Source organism: Meriones unguiculatus, chromosome 7 (assembly GCF_030254825.1).
Source record: "Meriones unguiculatus strain TT.TT164.6M chromosome 7, Bangor_MerUng_6.1, whole genome shotgun sequence".
Taxonomy (NCBI): domain Eukaryota; kingdom Metazoa; phylum Chordata; class Mammalia; order Rodentia; family Muridae; genus Meriones; species Meriones unguiculatus.
In genome coordinates this window covers 52,620,262-52,644,232 of record NC_083355.1, presented here as the reverse complement: position 1 = coordinate 52,644,232, position 23,971 = coordinate 52,620,262, and the positions used below count along the sequence as shown (strand labels likewise).

Genomic DNA, 23,971 nt, shown 5'->3' with positions numbered 1-23,971 from the left:
GATTTTAGTGTGTGTGTGTGTACTTCCAGAGGCATCTTGAAAATGACTCCTGCAACAAACACAGATAGGCTTCTATCTCTGACAGACACGCTTTTGTTAGCAGAGTCCACACTGCTTCATGAATAACTGAATAGGACTCAAGCAAATGGAAAAGTGTCTTTTAAATTTAGACCATACTTATTTACTTATTTCCTTAATAGAATTACAGAAAATAAATTTTTAAAGATTTCTTTATTTGTTATGTATGCAATGTTCTGTCTGCATGTACACCTGCATGTCAGAAGAGGGCACCAGACTTCATTGTAGACGGTTGTGAGCCGCCATGTGGGTTCTGAGAATTGAAGTCAGGGCCTCTGGAAGAGCAGCCATTGCTCTTAACCTCTGAGCCATCTCCAGTGGTTAAGTGGTTATCTAGCCCCATGAAATAAAATTTTAACTTTCATTAAATGTAATTAAAATTGAAGTTATAGTATATTCACCTAAACTATAAATTTTCATTTTTAGCTGGTTCAAGCCAGATAATATACTCTCAGTTCACAGTAGTAGAGAAGTAAGTTAGGCTTCTATTGTTTTAATTGTTAACTAAACATGGGCTCTTTTCCTAAACTTTTTATAACTCTTAATTAGAAGGCCATCTAACATCTACTGAACAAAATGAGCTTAATTTTAAAAAACTTGGATTCCCCTGGCATGGTGGTTCCTGCCCATGATCTCGGCACTCCAGAGGATGAGGCAGAAGAATCCTGAGTTTGTGGCCAGCTTTTGCTACAGATTTTATCACCAAAACAAAACATGTTTGTCCAGACGAAATACAATTTATTTATTTACTCAGTACTTATCTACAAAGTTAATTCTGGATGATTATATAAATATCTTTAATACACATTGTTATGTAATCAGAGATTTAGTTTTAAGTAAATATTAGCCCCATCTTGTTTTCCCAGCCCACAATACACCATACACCATGGACAGTATCAGATAGGATGACAAAAACTATCTGCTTGTCCAAGGCAATAAATCCCAAATATTTCTGGGACACAAAAGTATGTGAGAAATCTGTTACTTTCATTACTCCCTGACATGACATGACTTTTTATGAAAATCTTTAATATTACTAAAAGAGCAAGAATATTATTTATGGGATGAACATTAAAATTTTTTTAGTAAAATGAAAAGATACTTTTGTTGTTTTTGAGACACGGTCTCACATCTGAAATTGACTTTGAACTTAATATGTAGCTGATGATGACCTTGAATTTCTGGTCCTCCTGCCTCCACCTCCCAAATGTGTCATCTATACAGCGTCTTTCAGTTTCAGGTATCACTGGAGATATAGCCTGAGGCTTCATGCATAATAAGCAGGCATCCCCAGGCCCAAACGTAAATTTGAAAACCTATATAATTGAGAGAGGAAAGATGAATTTAAGAAGTGGAAACCTAACCTGGATGCGGTGGCACACGCCCATAATCCCAGCACTCAGAAGGCAGAAACAGGTGGGTCTCTGTGAGTTTGAGGCCAGCCTGGTCTACAAAGTGAGTCCAAGACAGACATGGCTACAAAACCCTGTCTCAAAAAACCAACCAAACAAACAAATAAATAAATAAGGTGGAAACCTAGCTAGGGTTGGCGGTACACCTCTTTATTACCAGCACTGGGGAAGCAGAGACAGAGTTAAGCACAAGTCTATGAATTCAAGGCTAGTGTATGTATTAAATTCCAACCAGAGCTATATAATGAGATGCTGTCTCAAAAAACAAAAACAAAAACTGGAAAATTGGAAAAGTTCCTGAGCAAAAGAACTCTCGTCACTTGATACATGTGTATTTTCAGTCCTAAACTTTTGCATAGAAGTAATTCAAATGCATAAGCATGTAAATATTTAAGCAAATAGATAATTCCAAACTGTAAATGGAAGATTCAAAACTGAAATATCACATTGTGTGTTTCATTTTGCTTTTGTTGTTGTTATTGTTTGTTTGTTTAATAGGGTTTCCCGATGCAGTTCTGGCTGTCCTGAACTACGTAGGCCAGCCAGACTGTCCTCAAACTCAGAGACCACCTGCATCTCCGTCCCCTGAGGGCTGGGATTCAAGGTTTGCTGTGTGCTACCATGCCTAGCTCCACTACGACGACATCATCATCATCATCATCATCATCATCATCATCATCATCATCATCATTGTCTTTTGAGACTGGGTTTCACTACAGTGGAGCCCTGGCTACCCTAGAACTCACTATGTACACAACAATGGCCTGGAACTCACAGAGATACATCTGCCTCTGCCTCCCGAGTGCTGGGATAAAAGGCATGTGCCGCCATGACCAGCTATTACATTAACACTTAACAAGAACGCAAGAGTGGGCCAGTGGCAGAGTACAGCGCATGGATTGTTGCCCAGCACCGGAGCTGTCGTTGGAGGGTAGAAGGAGATGAAATGAAAAGAAAAAAAGATTAATTTCTGTGTCTTAAAAACCAGAGGTACAGAAAAGATTAGATCACAGTAAACATGAGAACAGCTACACAAAGGTCAATGAGCCATATTTAGATGACACAAACTACATAAACAATTTTAAATGTTACTTGGGGGAAATGTCACTGCTAAGAATATACAAATTCAGTTTCTTTAGCATGTGATATATTCATATAAATATCCTAAGTATTTTGAATTCTAATGATACATATGTACATGTATGAATATGCCATAAAACACATTATATGTTAATAATATAAAATAGTTACATATTTTAATTCTTTAAGCAGTACACATGTCTATACTTGTCTTTTCATTAAGGTGGATTTTTGTTTGACCCACTTACCTGTGATATACAAGAATGAAAAGATGAGTTATTGAGACTCATTCCAATAAGGTGAAATATAGTAGGAGAGAGGAAAAACTCATGGGACATCTAGAAAAATAATGTCAAGTTTTGGTGAGACAGCCTTTCACTGGTAAAAGAACAGGTTGGATATAGCAGAGTGTTGGATTAAAACACCTTTCCTCAGAGAAGAAAGTTTACTGAATTAAAATTTTCAATCATTTGGGGATGGAGAGTTGGCTCAGTGGTTAAGAGCACATGGCTGCTCTTTACAAGGCCTGGAGCTTGATCCTTAAAACCACCCACAAGACAGCACACCACTGTCTGTATCTCTATCCCAAGGGATCTGATGTTCTCCTCTATCCTCCTCAGGCACCAGAGGCACACATGATGAACAGACATAGATTCACTCAAATATTACCCATATATATAAAAAATATTTTTGAAACTTCATTTAAATTTAAGACATTTAATTTTCTTTTTACTTTTTATTTTATGAATTCACTATATATTTTAAATGTTTTATGCAGCAAGTAACATTCTTTGCTACCACCATCTCAAATGCCATCGTATATAGTAGCTCAGATTTCTTTGACCAAAACAATTGACTGTGTTACTCGAGATTGAAGGCAAGGTACCACATACCAAGCAGATGTGTTCCCAGTGAGCCACACCCCTGGCTCCATCTGTTAGACAAAAAAAAAAAAAAAAAAAAAAAAAAAAAACTACTGCAAGGTTCTGTACTCCCAGCAGAGTCTCTGCAGGTGTAGCTGTTATTTAGTGCTGTAACAATAAATCCTTGCCTGTTTAAAGTAAAAATTTTTAAGTTTAAAGTTCCTATTTTTAAATCTGCCTATTTTTCTTGCTCCCAGTGAAACTATTTAAATTTTGTGATAAACAGTAATCAGAAGCTACAGACGTAGTAGAGCACTTGTCTAACATATACAATGTCCAGATAGGCTAGGAAGATGGCTCAGTGGAAAAGCTTCTGTGCAAATATGAGAACCTGAGTGCACACTCCACTACCATGTAAAAGCTGGGCATGCTGCTATGCACCTGTAACCTCATCAGTTAGTGGAGCTCACTGGTCAGGAAGTCTTGCCAAAATGCTGAGCTCTAGTGAGTCCTTGTCTCAAAATATAAGGTGCAGAAGCCAGAGAAGACATCCATGTCGGCCTCTAGCCTTTCTTACATGCATCTGTAAGAAAGTGTACCTGCATACACTTAAGCGTGCATGCACGCACACACACACACACACACACACACACACACACACACACGTGCGTGTGCACAGAGAAATTTTAATGTAACTTTATATATGGGAGAAATTTTATTTCATCAACTTTGATATTCCTATCACAATTAAGATTATGAGGTTACCTAAAACAACGTACAGAAAAATACACAGAAGTCTCAGTCAAACTATTCTAAAAGCTATTCTAAAAACTGTTCTAAATGTTAGCAGCTTTTTCTATTCTTAAATACTTATATATAACATAAAAGCATCAAAACCTGCTAAGTTTTTCCTAAAACTTAGGACTTTGTATGTAATATAAATTTCTCTAATTGAAGTATAAAAATTATTCTTGTGGGCAAACAAATAAATATTAAACTTCTAAACATACAGTTGTCTCATTTACCCCTGGAACTCCTCACTCATACCCCAACCCTGCATCTTATGTACAGTGCTTGTATGCCAAGTGCAGAAGCTGGTGCTGGGCGCACAGAAGCCATGGCACAGAAGCTCACTGAAAGGAGAGGTGCAATGAGCATGAAGAAGATAGTCTCAGCTAATCTACATTCCTTTGTCTCTTCCCAATGTCTGTATGTCTCTTTCTCCTCACTGTGTTACGTGCTTTGCTTTTTGTCTTCACACAAACCCCACAGTTTGGCCACTGAAATTGTTCCTACTCCAAAGACTAAAACCTGAGATGCCTCTTGCCGTGATGGTTGAATGAACAAATGCAGACAGCAGACACCATATCCTTTCCAGCTTCGACACTCTCTTAGCAGTCATTTCACTACGTCACATTTTATAGTAATAATCTAGGCAAATTAACCCACAGTATCAATTTTCCTATTCCCTGTAAATAGATTACTGCTGCCATGAGAAGTCCTATGTAGTACCAGGATATGCCAGAGAAATACAAAGATATAGCCTCTTAGCTCATCCTCAAAACTTTAAGAAGTGTTGACACTCTTTCAGCAGTTATTTCCAACCTTTTCTCTGTCATAGCACAAACAAAAAACAATAGCATGAACAGCTCACTGGGTAAATGATCAAAGTTGCTCAACGCTGGGGCTCAGTCTGGAGGCTCTAGCCTCTCAGACCTGCTCAGCCTGTCTAGGGATGGAGGGCTGAGGAGCTCTGCCCTCTTAGAACCTAGAACTGTACTAAACAGGCACACAGCTGGCAAGTTCTGGTGTAGTCCTAAAACATTTACCACACAGTCCCAATGGGCCAAAGAAAGACAAAAACAAAAGGTGATGGGAATTTTCTTAATACTCAATTAGAACATGTGCACTCAACAATCTGCAAAGTGTGTTGACAAATTCCACCCACCTCTGACAGGTATCATGACCCAAAATTACTATTACAAATACCTACCACAGGAGAAATTCTAAGAAACAACCAACAACAACAAACCCTAATAACTACATAGGATTTTCTTATACATAAAAGGAGATAACGTGCTTTAATAGCCAAGTGTTCACGCTTTGTGGGTATTGCTACTTTACAAAAGGAAAAATGAAAACAAAGTCTTCCCACTTCTTTTGGAGACAGTATGTAACATTATACACATCCCTGAGTACCCAAGCAGTTATTTTCCCTTGTCTTCCTTTCTTCCCTTTTTCTTTGCTTTCTCATGGTTCATTATTCTTGTTTATCAAATGTCCTTGACTTGGGAAAATCATTAGTGCTTTAGTTAGAACAAAAAGCACAGAAGTAACAATCCATTAAAATGCACAAGACTAAATGCCAATGTTTCTGTTTATTAGAGGTTCCAGTGTATAAAGTTCAAATAAAATGAACTCTCCAAATGCTACAGTCTGAAAGATAAATCATTTTTGGATGTTTTAGAAAAACTGCAGCACAAATTAACAGCAATGAAAACAAAATTACATTTAAAATACAACTTAGAAAACATTTACCTTTTTTATATGATGACGTGTAATAAGTTGTTGGCAAAAGCCAGAAACAATGAAATACAGACATTTATATCATAAAGACAACAAAACAGAAACTTTTAAAAACCTTTACTTAAGATGAATATAAACATGTAAACAGGAAAACGTCCCTTTAATTTTTAACCACTTATCTTTCATATTCAGCAATAAAGACTCTTACTTTTCAGCTGTCAATACAAATACCTTACTGCTTTAACGTGTACTCTTTATTCTATGGCACAGTTGGTAATGAAGGAGTCAGATGCCCAAGCTCACGCTGCTTCACTGTAACTAGGAAAGACTTAAAGCTAGCACTGTGTCTATGGAATCATAGCATACATACTGTATTGCCCCGTGCTAGTCTGATATATGCTAGTTGGTACTGCCATGGTAGCAATGTTAGGTGGTGTTCCTTCTTCCTCTGATTTTTCTTCTTCAATCTTGGGAATACCAGGCACATCAGAGGAAAGTTCATTCAGTATTTTTCTAAAATATAATTTAACAATACAAGCAATTAGGACATTGAAAGAGACAGCAGGAAAGCTATAAAGAATAATTCCTCTGCTCTATAATTATTGTGCCTTTTTGAGTAGAAATATTCCAGGAGAAAAGTTAGTTAACTCACCTATATGAGGGTCTTCGTGAAAGAATTTCTCTACGTTTATGAGAATCGATTACTTCTGATTCTGCAGAATCATCTGTCTCTGCAATTGTTGCTACCTATAATACAAGATTTTCTGAAATGCATCATAAAATATATGCCTTCATCTTCATTCAAAAAATGATGATTAAGAGTCTGTTAGGTAGAACTCAGCTTAGTGCTTGTGTGGGAAGCAAGGAATGGTACAGATAATAAATACTACATAAGTCCAATGGAAAGAGTACTTCGAAGACCAAGTAAAGTGTCACAGGAAAGGGAAAACATAAAACACTTAAGACCCAAAACCCCAAACCAGAATGTGTCCCTGTAAGTACAGATATCAATAAGACCATAACAGAGGCAGAAAAACTACCCAGTTTTGTGCTCTCTTCACATTATCACTGGCTTAAGCTGGTATAAAAGTTAGGCATTAGGTAGGCTCAAAGAAGAATGAATACTTACGTAAACAAGTGAGTAAACCAGGCTTGTTAAGGGAAGGATTTATATCCCTATGATATATTCTATTGTATTGTATCATACTATACTGTGATAGCATACAATACTATATTAGTATAGTATAGTATAGTATAGTATAGTATAGTATAGTATGTTAGAGTTTAAAGATTCTGAAGTCAAAATAAATTTCTATTTAAAGGGGCAGTAAAATGGCTCAGTGAATAAAAGCACTTGCCATTAAGCCTGACAACCTGAGTTCAGCCCAAGACGCATATAGCGGACAGAAAGAACAAATTCCCACTGGTCCTCTGACCTCCAAGGAGACATTATAGAATGCACCCAAAAATACACCCACATAAAAGACAGATTGGTGGGTTGATGGATGGGTGGATGGATTGGTGAATAGATGATTGGTTGATAGGTAGGTAGGTAAATAAATAGATAGACAGACAGATAGACAATAGTTGTAAAAATAAAACCATCAGAGTTTTCAGCATGATTTCATTTTTCAAGCCAAGCAACAATACAGTGCCATGACAATTAAAGAAAATGAGAAAATTAAAATAACAAATCTCTAAACATGTCTTCTTTCAACATATTTAGTTATTTAACTCTAAGATTTAGGGGAGGCAAGTTTACAAAACTTCTTATGACATGAGAATTTGATGTGGGGGGGAAATAAAAATATCAAGATGCAAACAAGAGCATGTTGTTCCTGCTGTACAACACAGTATGTTAAGAACGGTGTGGGGCTGTGAATGTGACTCAGTCAGTAAAGTGCTTCCATCAAGCACAAAGCCATGTGTTTGAGCCCCAGCCTCACATGAAACCTGGTGGTTAATGCCCATAATCCCAGCATTTGAATGTAGAATCAGGAGCATATGAAATTCAAGGTCATCCTTAAATACATTCTCAGTCTGAAGCCAGCTTGAGCTTCAAAACTCTTGTCCAGAAAAATGCCAAGAATAAGGAGGAGAAGAACAAAGGAATAACAGTATATCTTCCTCCTGGAAACTGTAAAAGTTTGCACAGAAATAGCAGATTTAAAGTACTTCCAGAATAAAAATGATATAAAGCAGCACATATTTTAATTAGCCAATTTACTCATGCCATAAAGTATACATACTTTAAAACAAAAATGCTGTTCAGGAAAAACTGATAAAAATTTTGTTTGCCACCCCTGCACAGATGTAGCCCATGGCATATCAGTGTCTCAGTGGGTTCCATAGTAATGGGAAGAGGGACTGTCTCTGACATGAACTGATTGGCCTGCTCTTTGATCACCTCCCCCTGATGGGGGCAGCAGCCTTACCAGGACACAGAGGAAGACAATGCAGGCACTCCTGATGAGACCTGATAGACTAGGATCAGAAGAAAGGAGAGGAAGACCTCCCCTATCAGTGGACTGTGGGAGGGGCATGGGTAAAGAAGGGGGAGGGAGGATGGATTTGGGGGGGAGGAGGAAGGAAGCTACAGGGGTGATACAAAGTGAATAAATTGTAAATAATAAAAATAAAAATATTTTGTTTGCCAATTAAAATGTACAAAAAACCCATTTTTTATTTTAATAGAAGGAATATATAGTCTTCAATGAATATAGACAGGTGTGTGTGAGTATAAATGTGTGTGTGTGTGTGTGCATAGAAGACATTCACACATATATACATATATTCATCTACAAAGATGACACTCTGATCATAGATACTCTATACAAACACACACAAACTGAACAGAACCTACTAGGAAAAAAATGCTGTTGCCTTACATGGTCATGCATCATGCTTCTCACACTAGCAATATATTTCACACATCTGTTCTAAACCTCAGCAATTCCCGCATATGCAGTAGAGCCCATTATTTTTATCCTGTTTATAAAAGTTGAGATGAGACAAGCAGTGGTGGTGCAAGTATTTAATTCCAGCACTGGGAAGGCAGAGGCACATGCAGGTGGCTGTGTGTGAGTATGAGGCCAGATTGGTCTACAGACTGAGTTCTAGTGCTGCAAGAGCTACACAGAGAAACTCTGTCTCAAAAAAACAAAAAAAGAAGAGAAAAGTTGAGGTATGAACACAATATATTATGAAAGTCATAATGAAACCACTGTTGCATAATTAATATATGCTAATAAAAACACTTAAAAATTAAAGTTTATTCAGAGTGATGTTACTTAACACACGAGAACTCTAAGGTATGATCTAAATGCATTCAACTCTACAAAGACAATCAAATCATTCATTTAACAAAATAACAGCCATAACAAAGTATTCTGAATATAAGACAATGTCACCTTCCAACACCACTCCCAATAAAACCCACAATACAAGGAAGAGCAAGGGAAAACTTTCTCACTTTATAATTAGAATCAGAAATTACAAATTCTTGGAATCAAAGGTCATCACAGAAAACTAAAGATAATGATAGGAATTATTTTAGCCAGGTGTGATGATGCAGACCTTTAATCCCAACACTTAGGAAGGTAGAGGGAAGTGGATCTCTGCAAGTGTGAGTCCATCCTGGTCTACAAATTGAGTCCAGGACTACACAGAGAAGTCTTATCTCACAAAAAGAAAGGAAAGAAGGAAAAGGAAAAGGAAAAGGGAAAGGGAAAGGGAAAGGGAAAGGGAAAGGGAAAGGGAAAGGGAAAGGGAAAGGGAAAGGGATGGAAAGGAAAGGGAAAGGGAAAGGAAAGGAAAAGAAGAGGGGAGGAGGGGAGGGGAGGGGAGGGGAGGGGAGGGGAGGAGAGGAGAGGAGAGGAGAGGAAGGAATTATTTTACACCCTGAGAACAAAGAAGATACCTATGTGGAAAGGAGAGGCAAGCTCGGAAAGCATGTGAATTTACTGTCAGTGTTGTGCTGCAGCCCTCACGGCTTTCCCTGATAAGCTAGTCTTAAGAATGTATGCAAAGACAAGTTAAGATTAAGTATATGCACATCTGTTCTCCTCACAGATTTGCAGCTTGCTTGTCACCAGGTAGGTTCAAATAAATCTACACTTAAAGGATAATAACAAATTGGCCTAAAAAAGAAACAGAAATCAGTTCAGTAGATGTGGAAAGCATGCTTTAACATGTACACGTAATAATTTATCTCTATTAATAAAAAAAAACTATCTTCAAGAATGTAGGATCTGTGACCATTCTGATAATAAAAAGTAGAAAAATACATATCTGTATCACAGCAACACCTACAAAAGCCCAAGTTCAACCTGAGAAGGTATGTGACCTGGCAATAAAGTGTCCAAATGACAAGAATCCCTACCTTTGGGCTGGAGTCCAGAGGTGCTAGAGCATGTACTTATCATGCACAAAGATCTGCAGTTGAACTCCCAGCACCAAAATGAATAAATAGCAATATCCTGAGTTTCAAAAGATTGCATTCACTAATCTAAAACAAAGTTCTGACCAAGTGCCATGATGCACTCAGGAGGCTGAGACAGGAGGTCTGCTGTAAGTTTCAGGCAAACTTGAATTACATAGTGAGTTCAAAGCCAGCCAGGACAATACTCTTCATAGTACTATGTTTATTACAATGTCTTCCAAGAACCCTTAAGATACCACTAGAGAGCTTTGCTAAATAAATGTTCAGTCTGAAAACAAGGAGCTAAAAGATAGCACTGCTTATTTAACAATTACTCATCATATAAATTAAAAGAAGACAAAACTCCAACCCAGAAGTCAATTTGTACACAGCAGTACACAATGTACCATACATACATAAATTCATCCAAGTATCCAAGAAGATGCCTTGAATATAAAGGCAAAACAAAATACAAAACCACCAACTTTGATGGCACAGGCCTGTAGTCCCATGATTTGAGAGGCTGAGGAGGAGGAGTTCAAAGCCAGCCTTGGATACACAGTGACACCTTATCTCCAAAAGAGTAAAATAAAATAAAGAAAATGATGATAAATGAATCAAACAAAAGAAAAAAAAATAAAGCTCAAGAAAGTCACAGACAAATCATCAAGGAAGGAAGCTAACCTGAACAGTTTGTATTTGTGGTGACTGAATAACCGATGGATGTGGTGTCTGAATTACTCCCTGGACCTGTACAGTTTGGCCTGAAGGTAACTGTACTAGAGTCACAGCTGGGGAGCCTCTTCCAGTGCCTGATCCAGCTACAGAAACCTGAAAAAATGACCATCATTGAGGATTAAAGCTGGACTTGTATTGCTTTTATTTTAAGAGTACCACTGCTATCACAACCAGCCTACTTCTCTTTTCTTTTTTCTGAATCTAAGAAATAACAAACAAGTGGGATACTTACCATTAGGAGGTAGTCACTGTCCTGGAACTGTCATTCTCTGATGTGACAGATACTAAAGAACCCATGTGCCTCACTTTTGCTGCCCATGCTTTGGCAGCTAAGAATGTTCCAAGCACAAAGTTCTAAAGCAGTTAAACTACCTCAATACAACCTCATGACTACTAACAGGGACACCCTTTCAGGCCAAAATACAAACTCCTCCTCCGCTTTTAACTACTTAAGAGAAACCGATAAATGAAATTTGATAAATGAAATTTTTAATATGATAATTCTTTCCCTATTTTAGATGCAAGCTGATATCCTGTCTCAATGTTAGTTTGTAGTAAAGTAATTTTTATAGTCTATAACCATGTGTGCATATCTGTTTCTGTCCTCTGCTCCCCCCACACACACATACACACATACGCACACTACCATTGAGCAAAGGAATTGCAGGACCTTTCAAGCTTTTGGCATCAGTTCTAGAAAAACCTCTTCCCAACATGGGTATCAGTTGAGAAGTACAGAGCCATATCACTTGAACTGAAAAAAATAATATAAGCATCTTCCAACTACTAAGTGCTTCAGCAAACACCCTGGACTGGACTCAAAGCCTACTAAGGTCTCTAATCAGTCTGCCCTTCAATCTACTATAATTTTAGAAACTTTTCTTAATTTTATTCAGTTTACTATGCATTTTGATTTATTTAAACAACCCAAAAACCTAGAAACTTAAATACACTGGGGGTTTCTATCTTGAGTAATAAGAGAACCTCAAGGTGTTAATTTTCATGGAAGCCTCTATGTGTGACCTCACCTCACTTTTAAGAAACACCAATGAGTCCCAAGCTACTTTTCCAGTGTTTACTACTTTAAAAACGATTTTAAACTGGTTTTGCAAGGTGAACATGGTAGCAAGTTTGAAATCTCAGCACTCACGCAGCTGAAGCAAGAAGACCATGAGCTTGTGGTCAGGATAAGGAACACAGCAAGACCATTGTCTGGGAGGGGGAAAAATTTAATTTACAACAAATAATTAAGATTTACTTACACTGTCATTTTCTAAGAAAGCAAATAGCTTCTCTAGTAATCCAAAGGTTACAATTCAACACATAAAAAAGAAACCTATACTGAACACTGTACTTCATGGACTAAGGTATAAAACAATTGGTAAAACTGATGCCTAAAAAACCAACACATCGAACAAGAGCTAACTGCTCCACTTTATTCGCTATGAATGTCGCAGGAGTACAGAAGAAAGATCAGTGTGGCCCTGAACAAAAAGTGAAGGCTTTCTGTGGGAGCCAGAGCAGAAAGCCAGACCTTGATCTAAACCTAGATTAGAAAGTGACAAATGAGGACAGAGGTAACTGAAACAGACAACCTGCCAGGCAATTTCAGTCTGCCTATCCAAGTATCATCTACTTTGGATTACAAGAGCAAAGTATATCTTATATGAAACCATACCTTGAACAGCTAAAGGTAAAAAGAAAAAGAAAAAGGATTTGTTCTACAAATCTCAACACAGAAGCGAACACTGTACAAATGACGGAAGGGCATCTAGCTCTGTGTTAAACTGCCAGGTTTCGTCTTCCTCTCAAGTAAGTTCAAACTCTTCTCTCAGGACACCTTTATACTTAAACTTGCTAACTACCTCAGAGGTTTTGGCTTAAAAAAAATTCTTATACTGAGAGTTTGTGTATGTGTGTGTGTATGCCACTGTGTGTATACATACTGTGTGCATGCCACTTTGTGGGTGCGTGTGACTGTGGATGTGAAGGTGAAAGAACAACTTGTAGGGGTTGGTCTCTCCTTCTACCATGTAGTTCCCCAGCATCAAACTCAGGTCATCAAGTCTGACATTAAGTATAAGTACTTTAAAGGTCTGAGCCATCTCACCAGCCCTAAAGCGTTTTCATTATCTAAATTCACTGCCTTTCTTCTTAGTAGAGTGCTGATAAATATTTAATAATCAGAGCCTAGGAAGTAGAATCCTGACTTAAAAGTTTTTGCTTATTTCTGTGATATAAACTATGCATTGTGCAGGGGCTGGAGAGATGGCTCAGAGGTTAAGTACACTGGCTGTTCTTCCAAAGGTCCTGAGTTCAACTCCCAGCAACCACATGGCAGCTTATAACTATCTACAGTGAGATCTGGTGCCCTCTTCTGGTTCTAAAGTACACATCCAGGCAGAATACTGTATAAATAATAAATAATAAAATTTAAAAAATCTATACATTATGCATCATGACATTTTTCAGACTTCAAATGGAGATGGTAGACACAAAATTGGGGAAGATAAACGTATCTGATTCTTATAAGCCCATATAAAACGTCTCCAAAGGTTTTTAATCTATGGATTACTACCACACTAGAAATTAGAATGGAAAAATTATCACCTAATAGCTCAGCAATAGTAAATCTACAGCAATGATATCATTTTTATTGAAAACCATGACAGTGCTTTTACTTTGGGGTATTTGTGTGTATTTTGTGTTTTCAGTTGGTCGGGGGTTTTGTTGTTCTTTTTGAAATAAGGTCTCTTCATTACGTACCCTTGGCTGACCTGAAACTTACTACACAGACCAGGCTGGCCTCAAACTACCAGAAACGCACGTGCTTCTGTGAGATTAAAGGCATGCACCACTACCACCATCACAGACTAACAACTTTTTTTTAATGACTACGGTTTTTGTTGTTTGCTTTTGGTGTTCTTTCTTTTCTCTTCTCTTTGAGTCAGGGTTTCTCTGTGTAACCCTTGGTTGGCCTGGAACTCACTACATAGCCCAGCCTGGCCTTGAACTCACAGAGATCTGCCTGCCTCTTTCTCCTGAGTGCTGATGTAAAAGGCATGTGTGTTATACGTGGTTATTAATATTTACTATTGGTTTATCTCCTAGTAAAGCTTGCTGCTAATCTTAAACAGCTGTATAACCAAATCACCACACAGAGTCTGGGCTTTTAGTTAACCTACAACACAATGCTGGGCAATATTTACTCCCTCCTAAACCTCCAAGCCCTCAGTTTTCTAACATTTAGATTTCCCACATTATATACTTGCTTTTTGTGAAATCTTAGGTCTGGTTCATGCTCCACCTCCTCCAAGATCTCTCCTCCAGCTCTCTCTCCTTGCTCTCCTCTAGCCCCTTCTCCTCCCACTCATTTCCTGCCTTCTGACCCCCTCCCCTCTTTCCTGTCCTCTGACTCCTCCCTGCTCAACATTGTGTCTAGTTGCTTTATTTTGTCCTGTTTACACAAGAGTTGAGACAGGATGCTTAGAATGAGTATCACAATGCAATATCCGGATTGAAACCAGAGAGTTGGGGGGTGGGAGAGGGAGAAATCAACATTTGAATAAACAAGGTTAAGGTGTATACATTAAAATAAAAACATCATACCAACACATGTGCCACTACTGCCTGGTGGGGTTTTGGTTTTCTTATTATTATAGTGTGTGTGTGTGTGTATGAGAGAGAGAGAGAGAGAGAGAGAAACAGAGACAGAGACCAAGAGAGACAGAGACACAAAAAGAGAGAAAAAAACATCTTGAGGAAGTCAGTTCTCTCCTTGTACCATGTAGATTCTAGGAATTGAACCAAGCTGTCGGTTGCCATATAGCAACAAGTACTTTTACCTGATTGGCCTTTGGTTTTTGTTTCTTTGAAACAGGTTCTCACTAAGTAGCACAGGCTAGCTTGGAACTCACTACATATCCCAAGGTGGTCTCAAATTCATGATGGCCCTGTTTCAGCCTCCCAAGTGCTGAGATTATAAGCCTGTTCTACAACACCTGGCTTTAATGACTTGTTTCAATTAAACATAGCCAGACTCTAATATATACTTCTACAATGAATCTGGTGTGTTGCATTACATGATATGTAAAGAAAATCTGGAACTCACAGACAGCAAATTTCAAAGTGCAAGAGGATCACTACAGCTTTTACAGACAAGCAAGTATATTATTCTTTGACACAACTCTGAAACTCACAAGTGGTTGTTTCCAAATCTATACCAATGACACTGAAATCCCTTAATCTGTATGTAAGTCTTTGGATGGATCTTTAACCCACTCAAGATTATGCAACATCATGAAATAGTTCTAGAAAAGCATTGACTCAGTGGGTGAAGCTAATGTGGACAGCCTTTCCTCAAAACACATCCCACTTCATGACAAAGAGTATTAAGATAATATGTACTCAAAGTTCATGCTGTTATGTAGCTTTAACTGATTCACCCAGAATATTCTCCCACGAAACTGGCTGCTGTGTTTAACATCAAAAAAATGGCAATGAGGAATATAATGGCTAATCATGCCCCTGATGCCACTAATATGGCTCGAGTCAAGGCCAAGAGTTTATCCTCCACCCATTGTTTTTGTCACACTAGTGCAAATGTTACTAAAATAAAAGGTAAAAATATTAGTATTACAAATAAGAGACAACATCTTATTATATATAAGAATTTATCTTAACAAATCTTTTGCTCAGGTTCGCAGTTTATAGAAAACTTTGTGACGGCTGTTCTACACTAACCTTGTCTCACAGTCAGCTATTCAGCTCAAAGAAGAGAGGGCTGAGAGAGGCTGAGATTTCAGCTCCAGTAAAGCTTTACAGCTAGGACTCATACCCAGTAACCCTGGGAGTTTGTAGGTCAGACATAAAGACAAAACAAACAAACCCTCTTTAACTCGAAGAGAAGACTTAGGTAGCACACTCCCATAAGATAATTGCTTCTGCCTCTGTGGGTGTCTGTACCCCACACTTGCTTTTCTGGGGTTTGTTTATTTATTTTTATAAATTACAGTTTATTCACTTTGTATCCCACTGTAGCTCCCTCTCTCATCCCCTCCCAATCCCACTCTCCCTCCCTTATCTCCTCCCTTGCCCCTCCCCAAGTCCACTGAAAGGGGAGGTTCTCCTCCTCCCTTCCCTCTGACCCTAGCCTATCACTTCTCATCAGGACTGGCTGCATTGTCTTCCTCTGTGGCCTCCCCATTAGGGGGAGGTGATCAAAGAGTCAGCCACTGAGTTCATGTCAGAGTCAGTCCCTGTTCCCATTACTTGGAAACTCACTTGGAGACTGAGCTGCCATAGGCTACATCTGTGCAGGAGTTCTAGGGGTTCAAGGTTATCTCCATGCACGGTCCTTGGTTGGAGATCAGTCTCAGAAAAGATCCCTGTGCCCAGATTTTTTGGAATCTTTTCTCAAACTCTGGGCTTTACCAACTGGCCTCCTCTGAGACTACAGGTACAACATTGCCCCAAGCTGGTGATGGGAAAATTTTAAGGACTATGACAGTTGTACATATGGAAGGACTTTACTCCACAAAATTAGAGTTCTTCTGAGAAGCCCTGCCAGAGCCCAGTGAATGATTTGATTTTTCTGTTTTGGTTTGGTTTTGGTTTTTTGAGACTTGGTTTCTCTGTATAGCCTTGGCTGTCTTGGAACTCACTCTGTAGACTAGACCACATAGATCTGCTTGCCTCTTCCTCCCAAGTACTGGGATTAAAGGCATATGCCACCAATGCCCAGCTTGCTGTTTTTTTGTTTGCTTTCTTTAAATGTTTCTTTAAAACATTTAAAGATAAAACACTTGAGACTACAGCAGAGAAGCTCAAGAGTACTAGAAGTAGTCTCAAAAGTTGTGTGTATATGGAGGACCAGTAATCTTTGTATTAAATTCCTGTGGACAAACACTTCACCTTCAAAGGATGAGATCACTTGAACTAAAGCAAAAATAAATTGTAAGCTTTTAAACATATATATTTCTACATATATTGTCATATATATATATTATACTACACAAACACACACACATATGTTGTCCTGCATATATTCTGTCCTAGTTAGGGTTACTATTGCTGTGATAAAACAACCATGACCAAAGCAACTTGCAGAGGAAAGAGTGTATTTCAGCTTACAATTCTAGGTTAGACTTCACCACTGAGGGAAGTGAGGGCAGGAACTCAAGCAGGGCAGAAACCTTAAGGCAAGTGCTGATACAGAGGCCACAGAGAGTTGCTGCTTACTGGTTTGCTCCTGGCTTGTTCAGCCTGCTTTCTTATAGAACCTAGGACCACCAGCACTGGCATGACTACCCCAAATGGGCCAGGACCTCACTCATAAATCATTAATTAAGAAAATGCTCCACAGGCTTGCCTACAGGATGATCTTATGGAGGCATTTTCTTAATTGAGGTTCCCTCTACTCAGATGACTTCAGCTTGTGTCAAGTAAACATAAAGATATAGACAGATATAATAGATAGATACGATATGTATATATGCGTATATGAATTATATGAATATATACACATATATTGCACATGATTTACAATTATATGGATGTGTGTATATATTCACATAATTCATATTCATATACACATACATACATATAATTGTAAATCATGCTTTCAGTTGCTTTAGCTATTGGCAGAGGACATGCAGGAAAAGCTTCAGCACGCAACTGAGCCTCCTGGAGGTGATCATTTTGCATGGCTGAAAGGGGTATCCCTGGAGAGACGTAGACCCTAGGGATTTTGTCTCCAGATTGCTTCTTGCTGCTGATATTCCTTCCCATGCTTGTCATTGCTGTATTCCTCATATACCTAGCATGATGTGGCTGGAAGAGAGGAAATCCCTCACTGCCTGTGCTCTGGTGTGATTGCTTCCTAGGTATTAGCCTACTCTGTTGGGGCAAAATTTCCTACAGATTGATACGAAGATATACTTTCATGAAATAATGCTGTTTAGATGAATTGATGATTTTATAATTCCTGATGATTTTATAAAATTTGTGATTTGATTCAAGTAATTCTAAGCCCCCTTGCAGAATAGCAAAGGCTCCAAAAAGGATTTCTGTAAGTCTTCATGTGTCAGAGCACAGAAACTACACTAGGAAAAACACGCTTGGGACAAATTTACGAACAAGGGAAGCATTCACTATAAGTTAGGTCCAAAGATGAGATCCTGGTCCTTGGTATGCACCATGATAAGGAAAGTCATGAACCCTAAGGTATGGATGATTCTATTATGGGTATAAAAAGAAAGAATAGATAATTAGCTAAATTAGCTATACAAAATTTCAAAATTAAGATAAGATAGAGGGGAGCTGGAGAGATGGCTCAGAGGTTAAGAGCACTGGCTGCTTATCCAGAGGTCCTGAGTTCAATTCCCAGCAACCACATGGTGGTTTAGAACCATCTATAGTAAGATCTGATGTCCTTTTCTGGTGTTCAGGTGTACATGGAGACAACACTGTATACATAATAAATAAATCTTAAAAAAAAAAAAAAGATAGAGGACCTGTTTCTTGGTTAAAAAAAAATTAAAACAAAACAAAAAACCTGCTAACCTTAAACTTTGTTAGCCTATGACATGAAAAATTATTGCTTTGAATTTACAATGAACTTGTGGAATGAAGATATAGATAAGGAATGTTTAGGTACGAATTTTAATGGAAAAACATGTAATCAATAATCCTGGTGAGCCGGGCATGGTGACTCATGCCTGTAATCCCAGCACTCAAGGAGGCAAGGGCAGACAGTTCAAGGCCAGCGTGGTCTACAAGGTGAGTCCAGGACATCCAAGGCTACATAGGGAAAACCTGTCTCAGAAAACAACAACAACAAAAACAAAAAACAAACCAAACAAACCAAAATGCTCACATGGCAAAACTGCCCAGGAACCTCTTGCACCATGAGCCTGGCCCCCACAACCTCCTGCATTCCACTTCCCATGCTTATGCCCATCTACACCACTCTGAAACCACACTCCAGGTGCTGGCAATTGTCTCCTGCAACAAGCCTACCTACAGTGCCCACCAACTTTGCCTGTACGGCCTCCTGCAGCAGGTAGGGAACCCAGCTCCCTCCCCTGCTTGGGCCCACCTATGCCACTCAGATTCTTCCTGTACCAGCCCTAGAAAAGAAAGCAGGCCTCTCAGCCCTAAGTTCTTTCCTAACCAGTGTAAATACCTCCACTGAAGGGGGCGGGGACAACAAACTAACAAAAACCAAAACCAAGATGACATGGATCCCCCACAACTAAACAAACTAATAATGGAACCTAATGAAAGAAGAAGACCTTCTAAAGAATTCAGAACAATTATTATAATAATGTTCCAATAACTCATACAAGACATGAGTATACTCTGAGAGCAAAAATCCAAGATGTGAAAACAGAATTTAACAGAGACAGAATTGCTGAATTCATTTTGGAAAGGCAAAATGAAATAATGCTGGCAATGCAAAACTCAATAAGACAAATATAAATCTCAGTGGAAAGACTTACCAATGGAATGGACCATGAGAAAACAGAGACTCTGGGCTTGGAAGACACGGCAGAAGAACTGGAAGGTCAACTGAGAAATTTTGAAATAAATATGAAGAGAATGTAGGACACCAAAAAAGGATCTAAGCTGTGGATTATGGGAATAAAAGGACACTATCACACTTACGGCATAGACTATATTTTCAATAAAATCATAGGGTTACTAAGGCATCACAGCACACAACTTTTAATACCAGCATTCAGGAGGCAGAGGCAGATGGATGTTTATGAGCACAAAGCCAGCCTGATCTACACTCTGAATTTCAGGCCAGTTAGTGCTACATCATGAGACCTGGCCTCAAAAAAACAAAACAAGTCATAGAAGAAAGTTTCCCAAACCTAAAAAAAGAAATACCCATTCAAGTACAAGAGGCGTACAGAACTCCAAATGGACAGGGCCAGAAAAGAAACTCCCCAAAACATATTATAGCTAAGACATTAAAAACACAAATAAAGGGATCAAAAGCTGTAATACACTTATAAAGGAAGGCCCATTAATAGAATCTTATTATTCAACAGAAACTTCTGGTTTTGCAATGTACTTCAGGTTCTGAAAGAGCAAAATTGTCACTCCAGACATTATACCCAACCAAACTATCTACTATAATATAAGGAGAAATAAATCTTTCCATGATAAAACTAGGTTGAATGAATTTATGACCACTAAGGCAGCTCTACAGAGATTATTAGAATATTCCAGTTTAAAGAAAAAGATAAACACACCAGGAGGTCACAGGTAATAAAGAACTCCAAAATAGTTACTCAAGAGAAGTCTAAGAAAAAACACAAAAATAACAATATGAAAGTAGTTAATACACATCTCTCAATGGTAATTTAATATTAATGGTCTTAACCCCAATAAATAGACAAAGATTATCAGACTAGATTAGAAAACAGGACCTTTCTTTTTGGTGCTTCCAAGAAATAAACCTCATCTTCAATGATAGACACCAGCTTACAATAAAATAGAAACTTATATTCCAAGAAAATATAACTAATAAATAGGCATAGCAATTTTAATATCTAACTAAAGAAACTTCAAACTAAAACTAACCAAAAGAAATAAGGACGGTCACTTCATGTTCAATAAAAGAAAAATCCACAAAGAGGATACTCCAATTCTAAACATAAGCATACTAAACACAGATGCACTCAATTTCATAAAAAAATATTGCTAGATCTAAAACCACATATTAACTTCATCACAATGATATGACACAGTGGGCAAGTTCAATACCGCACTCTCACCAGTGAACAGGTCATCCTGACAAAAACTAAGCAGAAAAACACTGGAGTTAAACAATATCATGAGTCAAACAGACACAATAGATATCTACAGAACATCCCACTCAAACTCTAAGGACTACACATCCTTCTCAGAAGCCCTTGAAACTTTGTAAAAACTGATCCCATATTAGGACACAAAACAAGTCTACAATATATGCATATGCAGCAGGTGTGTGCTTGCTATGCACGGAGGTCAGAAGATGACATATGGTTATACGCCACTATGTGGGCGCTGTAAGCTAAAACTTGTAATAGTTAAAGTGTGTAACATCCTATATTCTACCTGACCACAACAGAACAAAGATGGTTATCAACAGCAAGAGAAACTATAGAAAGTATACAAGCCTGTGGAGACTAAACAACACACTCTGAATCATGACTGGATAAATATTTGAATAATACTGAGAATCCTTATATATATTTATATATATTTATTTATTTGTATGTTTTCTTTACTTACATCATGCAAAGGGTTCCAAAGAAGCTTTGAAAACACCAGGTAATTAGTAAACTACATATGGCAGCATACCTCATCATCACAGTATTAAGGTTCAAAGGCATATTGCAGGTTCAAAGGCAGCCTGGGCTGCGTAAGGAGACCATGTCTCAAAAATAAATCAACCAAATTTAAAAACATTTAAATCAAAAAACAAAAATAAGTAAATCTTATAGGAAGACAATAAAGTGAACTTGAACTAAAACATGCAGATAGAAACACAGAAAACATCAAAATTTCTTCTAAGGCTATTGTTTTGTTGTTGTTGTTTTGGGTTTGGTTTTTTTGAGGGGGTTTCCCTGTGCAGCCTTGGCTCTCCTGAACTTGCTTGTAGACCAGGCTGGCCTCCCACTCACAGCATCACACCTGTCCCTTGCCCTCCACCCCGTTCCGGAATTACAAGTGTGCACCACCACATCACTTTACTATTGTTATTTCTTGTATTTGTTCCTTTTGTGTTCGTAAGACACCTTACTATGTAGTTGAAGGAGAACTCAAACTTGCAATTCTTCTATCTCAGCCTCCTGAGTACTGAGATAATAGACCTGTGCCACTGTGTATATTTTTAGACTAGATGATTTTATGTATGAATGTCTTGCCTGCACCTAGGTATATGCATCATATGTGGGCTGGTCACCCACAGGTCAAAGAGAAACTGGGGTTACAGGTGTTTTATTGCCATCAGGTGGGTACTGGAAACAACCTCTGTAAGAATAAGTGCTATGAAGATATAACTTAATTTTGTAATGGCTAAGTAAGAATGGCTAAGTAACAAATATGCAAGTATGCTGTGACCAGAGAAATCTTCCAAAGTGCAAAGGGAAAAAGTAGTAAAGAGAAAATAAAGACAAATATTTGGAGATAGGAGTAAATAACAAATACTTTTAACCATCTCAGGCTGCCCTAAACAGTTTTTAAATATTACATTATATACATTTATGTGAGCGCACGTGGAGATTAGAGGGCAACTTGCAGGAGTTGGTTCTCTCCTTCTACCATGTTGATCTGAAAATCTAAATCAGGGTTTCAGGTTTGGTGACAAGTGCCTTTACCCTTGACCCATCTCTCCAGGTCCCTAAAACAATTTTTATAACCAAAAAATTCACAATAATGCATCATATTTTTAATTAATTAACTCTTCTGTTAACTAACAGTATCTTCCAGGTACTTGCTCAGGGTATATATAATAGGGCAGTGCTCAGCCAGTGGGAATTAAGCAGAAAGCATGCAAGTCCCTGCCTTCCCAAATTAGAAAGAGAGAAAAAAAAATACGATTGGTGAAACAAATATTTTGGATAGTGCTCAATTCCTCAAAGAAAAATCAAGGCAAGGAATTAGAAAGTGATGCAGGAGAAAAGCATGAAAAGAGGTGATCTAATGTCAAAGGGGAGGGAACATCAGCACAGAAAGCCTAAATAAGAAGAACACAAAAGTCATGGAGAGAGCATTCTAAGAATCAAATAGACATCCTTCTCAAAAACAAGTTAAAAACATAAAGGTGGTGTATATTTTACTTTATAGCTGAGCCTCTTTATGAGGCTTTAAAAACATAGCATGAACTCACAGCAGATAGGAATTTACCTTTTTATCCAGATCCCCTGAAGAATAATCTTCTTCTATAGGATGCCTGAAGCATAGGTTATGCTGGTGCCACCACATCCACTGAGAACCCACCACAGACAGCAGTTAATCTGAAGAAGCAGGCTAAGGTGATGCGGTTGATAGCCTCACTTGGATTTGGAACTTTAAAAAAAAGTTCTAATAATGACACTTATACTGGGGAAACCTCACAGTGTTGTAGCACAGCACGCGATCAGCACCTAGTAGACCAGCTCCAGTCCGTAGCTAGGTTCCCTCACGATGAGGTTTATGATGTCACAATACAGCTAAGAACATCACAGACATGGGCCTACATTCAGGACAGCTAATAAAGGATTAAAGAGATGTGAATTCACAATATAGCAGAGCACTGTCTCTGTCCACTCTGCGACCCAAGAGATCAAATCTCAGTGTCACCTAGATTAACCTCAAGGACAAAAATGAAAATTCCTTTCAGTGATCTAACAAAGTTGTTCAAAACTACCTCCATTTCTATGTATCTTGTGGGGGGAAAAAGTGTTTAAAGAATATCTCAAATATTTAGAAGCTGAAAACACAAAAACAGAGCATTATAAATTGAACACTTGAGGCCAGGCAGTGGTGGCATACACCTTTAATCCCAGCACTTGAGAGGCAGAGGTAGGTGGATCTCTGCCACTTCAAGCCCAGCCCAGCCTCCAGTTCCAGGACAGCCAAGGCTATGCAAAGAAATCCTGCCTTGAAAAACAAACAAATAAATTGAACACTTGAATAAAGATGCAAAATATCTCATTCCAATGTTTTTTTTTAATAAGCACTCATTTAATTATGCTAATGAAAGTAAAAACAAAATGAAAATACAGAATTATTTCTCAATTGGTGTTTCTCTTTAAATTTTTGATGGTACTAGAGATTGAACATTTTAGGCAAACCCTCTCCCAGGTGCTAGAGAT

The 23,971-nt window shown here is 38.1% G+C and overlaps 1 protein-coding gene across 24 annotated transcripts in view; it reads right to left on the bottom strand.

Annotated features, from left to right (window-relative positions):
- The window catches only part of Crem (cAMP responsive element modulator), a 76,757-nt gene that overhangs the window by 25,868 nt on the left and 26,918 nt on the right, over positions 1-23,971 (bottom strand). For 12 of the 24 annotated variants that reach the window (XM_060387420.1, XM_060387433.1, XM_021653113.2 and 9 more), the window contains 3 exons: positions 11,064-11,210; positions 6,612-6,706; positions 6,330-6,472 (listed from right to left, as the gene is read on the bottom strand). The exons of 3 other annotated variants lie outside the window; for them this stretch is intronic. In XM_060387420.1, the coding sequence (XP_060243403.1) occupies positions 6,330-6,472; positions 6,612-6,706; positions 11,064-11,210 (385 nt within the window). The remainder of the gene's footprint in view (positions 1-6,329; positions 6,473-6,611; positions 6,707-11,063; positions 11,211-23,971) is intronic. 9 more of the 24 variants (XM_021653117.2, XM_060387432.1, XM_060387429.1 and 6 more) reach the window with 1 other exon arrangement.